The following is a 6572-nucleotide window of genomic DNA, read 5'->3' as shown; positions in this document are numbered from 1 at the left end:
TAGCATAGATTGCATTAGTAGAATCAGAGGGGTTTATGGGTAATTCTGGATTAGCATAGATTGCATTAGTAGAATCAGAGGGGTTTATGGGTAATTCTGGATTAGCATAGATTGCATTAGTAGAATCAGAGGGGTTTGTGGGTAATTGTCTACGATTGTCTTCAGTCTCCTCGTAATCACAATGATAATTAGAAGCCTGGGGAGAGAAATAGATTTTACAAATTTAATAATAATTCAGTCTTTCAATAATCAGATACTACGATTAGTTCTTATGTTTGATCAAAACAAACATATTTTAAAAAATCACATTAATTCTAACCGCGTCAGTGTTTGCTGGAGTCCTGTGAGATCTTCTGGATGAGGGATGAGCGTCTGTCAAAAATAAACAGATGAATGAAATTTTATTCCCATGTGGATCAAATCATATCTCAATACATTTGTTAATTTCCTTCGTATATTGATTAGACATTATCACATCTCTTTGAATGTTAATGGACCAGCTTGATCAGTGTAGGAAATATATACACAAACCTGTTAAAGAAACTAAATGTGTAGGAGGGAGTAAAGGAGCAGGAGTGTTACCGTGAGACTGACGCCTCCTCCAGAGAGAGACGATCACCAACAGAATCACACTGAAGATCAGAAGCAGAAGCACAGACACACTGATGATCAGAGAAGAGCCTGCAAACACCAGAGATTCACTCAATCACTCTGAAGATCAAAACTGACCGACTGACAGAAATCAGTGAGTTTGTACCAGTTACAGGAGACGCAGATGAGATCAGTGGAGATTCTCCTGGTGAGAAAGATGAAGAAGATGATGATGATGATGGTGATGTAGATATTCTGTGACTGTTTGCATCTAAAACACAGTAAAGTGTCAGTAAGATGGAGTGCTAGATGTGTAAATTCTAACACTCACTGATACTTGACTTCCTTTTAAAGACGGTGGTGTTTTTCACACATTACTGAACCATCAGACATGTTTGCTGACACACAAAACCACAAACTGCCAACTTGAAATAAAAGCATAAGAGAGGCTGGTTTGTTTCATCAGTGCTGACCAGTAACTCTGAGGAGGACTCGTGTGATGAAGCTCTTGTGTCCTTGATCAGACTGAACTCCACACCAGTATTCAGCTGAATGCTGTTGAGTCACATGACTGATGGTTCCCGTCAGGAGCTGCTGCTCTCTGTCATCATACAGCTGCATCTGTCCCTCAGCGCTCCATCTTCTGCTCTTCTTCACAGACGTCTCTTCAGCACAGAGATCAGATTCAGATCTCCTGCAGACAAACTTCACATCAGCACTGTGGGATTGTGGGTATTTGCAGCTGATGTTCACAGATCCTCCTGCAGCAGCTGATAGACTGATGCTCTTCTCACAACAATCAGCTGCTTGAGAGACAAATCATGTTCACATTAAACAACAGATTCATCAGTTCACCACATAAACAAATGCATGAGTGAATGAAAGCAGCTCACCTTTCTTAACGTCCAGGTGAAACTCAGAGAAGAAACTGTAGTCTTCAGAAACTTTGACTACAATCTTATATTCTCCAGAATCGTTCTCATTCAGTTCTCTGATAAACACACGTAAGAGACGAGCAGATCTGTCATCATGAACAGAGAATCGGCCGTCATGTGTCCATTCTGCTGCTCTGTTAGTGTTTATTAGAGTTAAACATTGATCTGCTCCAGTTTTACAGACGTCTATCAAAGAATTATATTCTAGCGTCTCATATCTGTAGTTTATAATGATGTTTCCTCCTGAATATCCCGTCACAGCACTGATTTTTTGACCTGTTGAATACAAACTCAGATATCAGTGTGATGACGATGATGTTCTTGATGAAGAACAGCACTTCATCTTCTTTCATTAACACTAGTGAAACACACACACACACACACACACACACACACACACATGCACACACACACACACAATATCTGCGTCTTCATCACTGTATACATACATTTGTTTTTTAGCTTTGATCATTTGTCAGTTTGTATTAAATTAAGACATCTGGTTGCTTACTCATTTTATAAGTGTCAATCTATATTGCAAGATAAAAAAAATTACATTTGTCCTGTTATTTTTTTTCTGATGTTTTTTTTTTAGAGGATTACATGTAGTGTACGAATCACAGTAATTACAGTCAGTGTTTGTGCTGATATAGTGGAGATCATCACGAGTTTCAGAGTCTCAGTTACTCACCTGTTAAAACATTCAGATTCACTTCAGAGTAGAAATCTTTAGCCCAAAATATATATCAAATATAATATAAATAAGGAAGTGAAAGTGAGATACTGGACAGTGCCATCCGAAGGACACACATGCAAACAGCAGAAGCTCTATGGTAAATATAAGCATATGTTTCTGATTGATAAAAATGGCACATTTTAATATGGTAAAAATTTCACCACCTGTTGAGTTTTACACCGTATTTTTTTGTTTAAATTAACCTTTTACTCCTTCAAGGCAAGGCAAGGCAAGGCACAATTATTTATATAGCACATTTCATACACAATGATAATTCAAAGTGTTTTACATAAAATAAAGTAAAATGATTCTCACCAGGAATCATCAGCAGAGTGAAAGTGCAGATGATCTTCATTCTTCTCTCTTATTCAGTGATCTTCTCTGTTGTTAGTAGATTCAGTTCTTCTGAAGCTCTCGATGTGTGTTCAGATGAGTTCTGAGTGTTTCTTTCCTGGTCACATGTTCAACATGAACTGATGAATGTGACAGAGACGCCCACTTCCTCTATATATCTGCCACAGATAGAGAGGGAGAGAGAATAATGGGGGAAGTGAAAATAAAATGATTGACACACATCCAATCAGCAGCGCTTTCTATGGTAACTGCACACGTTTCTGATTGTTTCATTATTACTGGTTTATATTACAGTGCTATAATTACACTTTAAAATCCTACGCATTTTTACATTCATCATTTACGTTCTTATTTAATTTATTTAGCATAATAACTTATATATAGTGATGTTAAACATAATAATAAGTGAATTCACGTTCATAAAACTAGTCCCCAGTTGAATAAAACTCTACGTATTTGTTTGAATGTCTCTTTTACTCTTTCAGTTCCTTCAATGAATCTGGTCTTCACAGGGACATCAGGAGACACATAGGTCACAGTGAAAACTGCTGCTCTTGTGTCGTCATACAGAGAGAATCTTCCAGAATCAACCCATTTTTCACCATTTGTTTTATCCGTCTTGATTTGGTCTGTGCACTCTGACCACTGTCCTCTACAAAAATACTTAGCATTTTCTGTATATCCTCTATCATATCTGCATGTGATGCTGACTCCTCCTCCTGAATATCCTGTCACACTGATGGAGCTCACCACACCTACAACAAACCAGCATTAAAAACACTTTAATATATTTATGAGGCTACACATAAATGAGCTCTCTTCAACTTTTCAACATCAACATGAGCTGAAGAGAAAGCGTTCAGTTTCTTACCAGGAATCATCAGCAGAGTGAAAGTGCAGATGATCTTCATTCTTCTCTCTTATTCAGTGATCTTCTCTGTTGTTAGTAGATTCAGTTCTTCTGAAGCTCTCGATGTGTGTTCAGATGAGTTCTGAGTGTTTCTTTCCTGGTTACATGTTTAACATGAACTGATGAATGTGACAGAGACGCCCACTTCCTCTATATATCTGCCACAGATAGAGAGGGAGAGAGAATAATAAAGTGGGAAGTGAAAATAAAATCAGATTGAAACGAAAGTGAAACAAATAAAGGAGAAATGAAAGTGTTGAGGAATGAGAGTCCAGCGGCTCCCTCTAGTGTCCAGATGGTGTTCAGCACCACGGACAGCAACACACACACACACACACACACACACACAGTCTCAGTCAGTCCAGAAGATGGCATTACACCTCATAAAACATAATGCAGAATAACTGACCTTCAGGAGCTGTGTAACTGAAACATAAATCAAATCATAATGCAGTTTATATGGACAGGCCTGAGCTGCTGCTGACTTTGTAAGAAAATGAGTTACTGATGTGGTTTGATGCTAAAATAATAATGATTTTATTTATACTTCTTTTATAATCTTTTATTTTGTTCACAAATGCACACCATGTTTTAAACATACTAAGAAAATGACATAAATCCCTTCAGCAGGTGCAATGGTGGTGTTTACTGAGCAAATAAACTAAAAACAGCAGATCGCTAACATGTATTTACTGTAATCACTGGCTCATAACTGCATGCAACGATAGACATTAATGTGAAGACAGATAATTGTTGAAGGAACATCATCAGGACCGTCTGTGTTTTTCAGACCCTCAGTAGATGATAATGACTGAAAGACGTGGACTTCTGCAATGTTACAGTGTGAACTCTGTTAGTAGAATCAGAGGGGTTTATGGGTAATTCTGGATTAGCATAGATTGCATTAGTAGAATCAGAGGGGTTTATGGGTAATTCTGGATTAGCATAGATTGCATTAGTAGAATCAGAGGGGTTTATGGGTAATTCTGGATTAGCATAGATTGCATTAGTAGAATCAGAGGGGTTTATGGGTAATTCTGGATTAGCATAGATTGCATTAGTAGAATCAGAGGGGTTTATGGGTAATTCTGGATTAGCATAGATTGCATTAGTAGAATCAGAGGGGTTTGTGGGTAATTGTCTGCGATTGTCTTCAGTCTCCTCGTAATCACAATGATAATTAGAAGCCTGGGGAGAGAAATAGATTTGACAAATTTAATAATAATTCAGTCTTTCAATAATCAGATGCTACAATTAGTTCTTATGTTTGATCAAAACAAACATTTTTTAAAATCACATTAATTCTAACCGCGTCAGTGTTTGCTGGAGTCCTGTGAGATCTTCTGGATGAGGGATGAGCGTCTGTCAAAAATAAACAGATGAACAAAAGTTTATTCCCATGTGGATCAAATCATATCTCAATACATTTATTAATTTCCTTCGTACATTGATTAGACATTATCACATCTCTTTGAATGTTAATGGACCAGCTTGATCAGTGTAAGAAATATATACACAAACCTGTTAAAGAAACTAAATGTGTAGGAGGGAGTAAAGGAGCAGGAGTGTTACCGTGAGACTGACGCCTCCTCCAGAGAGAGACGATCACCAACAGAATCACACTGAAGATCAGAAGCAGAAGCACAGACACACTGATGATCAGAGAAGAGCCTGCAAACACCAGAGATTCACTCAATCACTCTGAAGATCAAAACTGACCGACTGACAGAAATCAGTGAGTTTGTACCAGTTACAGGAGACGCAGATGAGATCAGTGGAGATTCTCCTGGTGAGAAAGATGAAGATGATGATGATGATGTAGATATTCTGTGACTGTTTGCATCTAAAACACAGTAAAGTGTCAGTAAGATGGAGTGCTAGATGTGTAAATGTTCTCTCACTGATACTTCACTTCCTTTTAAAGACTTTTTAAAGCTTTGATCATTTGTCAGTTTGTATTAAATTAAGACATCTGGTTGCTTACTCATTTTATAAGTGTCAATCTATATTGCAAGATAAAAAAAAATTACATTCGTCCTGTTATTGTTTTTCTGATGTTTTTTTTTAGAGGATTACATGTAGTGTACGAATCACAGTAATTACAGTCAGTGTTTGTGCTGATATAGTGGAGATCATCACGAGTTTCAGAGTCTCAGTCACTCACCTGTTAAAACATTCAGATTCACTTCAGAGTAGAAATCTTTAGCCCAAGAGATATCAGCGGCACACTGGTACATCCCAGAATCCTCTTCACTCAGATCTCTGATGGTCACAGTGAAAACTGCTGCTCTTGTGTCGTCATACAGAGAGAATCTTCCAGAATCAACCCATTTTTCACCATTTGTTTTATCCGTCTTGATTTGGTCTGTGCACTCTGACCACTGTCCTCTACAAAAATACTTAGCATTTTCTGTATATCCTCTATCATATCTGCATGTGATGCTGACTCCTCCTCCTGAATATCCTGTCACACTGATGGAGCTCACCACACCTACAACAAACCAGCATTAAAAACACTTTAATATATTTATGAGGTTACACATAAATGAGCTCTCTTCAACTTTTCAACATCAACATGAGCTGAAGTGAAAGAGTTCAGTTTCTTACCAGGAATCATCAGCAGAGTGAAAGTGCAGATGATCTTCATTCTTCTCTCTTATTCAGTGATCTTCTCTGTTGTTAGTAGATTCAGTTCTTCTGAAGCTCTCGATGTGTGTTCAGATGAGTTTTAGTGTTTCTTTCCTGGTTACATGTTTAACATGAACTGATGAATGTGACAGAGATGCCCACCTCCTATATATATCTGCCACCGATAGAGAGGGAGAGAGAATAATAAAGTGGGAAGTGAAAATAAAATCAGATTGAAACGAAAGTGAAACAAATAAAGGAGAAATTAAAGTGTTGAGGATTGAGAGTCCAGCGGCTCCCTCTAGTGTTCAGATGATGTTCAGCACCACGGACAGCAACACACACACACACACACACACACACACACACACACACACACACACACACGTTGTGTTTCCATGATTTATGGGGACATTCA

The 6572-nt window shown here is 37.9% G+C and overlaps 1 protein-coding gene and 1 long non-coding RNA gene across 2 annotated transcripts in view; both read right to left on the bottom strand.

Annotated features, from left to right (window-relative positions):
• Window positions 1–1879, bottom strand: part of LOC107570886 (uncharacterized) — a 2545-nt gene extending 666 nt beyond the window's left edge. The window contains exons 1-7 of the mRNA XM_016257167.1: window positions 1803–1879; window positions 1485–1582; window positions 1065–1394; window positions 758–862; window positions 583–681; window positions 320–372; window positions 14–196 (exon numbers count right to left, since the gene is read on the bottom strand). Coding sequence (XP_016112653.1) covers window positions 14–196; window positions 320–372; window positions 583–681; window positions 758–862; window positions 1065–1394; window positions 1485–1582; window positions 1803–1879 — 945 coding nt within the window. The remainder of the gene's footprint in view (window positions 1–13; window positions 197–319; window positions 373–582; window positions 682–757; window positions 863–1064; window positions 1395–1484; window positions 1583–1802) is intronic.
• Window positions 1880–4675: 2796 nt separating this feature from the next.
• On the bottom strand, window positions 4676–5313 carry LOC107570898 (uncharacterized). Its single transcript, XR_001607100.1, has 4 exons — window positions 5274–5313; window positions 5099–5197; window positions 4836–4888; window positions 4676–4714 (listed from the first exon to the last, which is right to left on the bottom strand). It is a non-coding gene; the product is annotated as an uncharacterized lncRNA (long non-coding RNA).
• Window positions 5314–6572: the final 1259 nt, after the last annotated feature.

Source organism: Sinocyclocheilus grahami, unplaced genomic scaffold (assembly GCF_001515645.1).
Source record: "Sinocyclocheilus grahami isolate Dianchi unplaced genomic scaffold, SAMN03320097.WGS_v1.1 scaffold1520.1, whole genome shotgun sequence".
In the NCBI taxonomy this organism is placed as follows: domain Eukaryota; kingdom Metazoa; phylum Chordata; class Actinopteri; order Cypriniformes; family Cyprinidae; genus Sinocyclocheilus; species Sinocyclocheilus grahami.
This window is presented reverse-complemented; position numbering and strand designations above follow the sequence as displayed.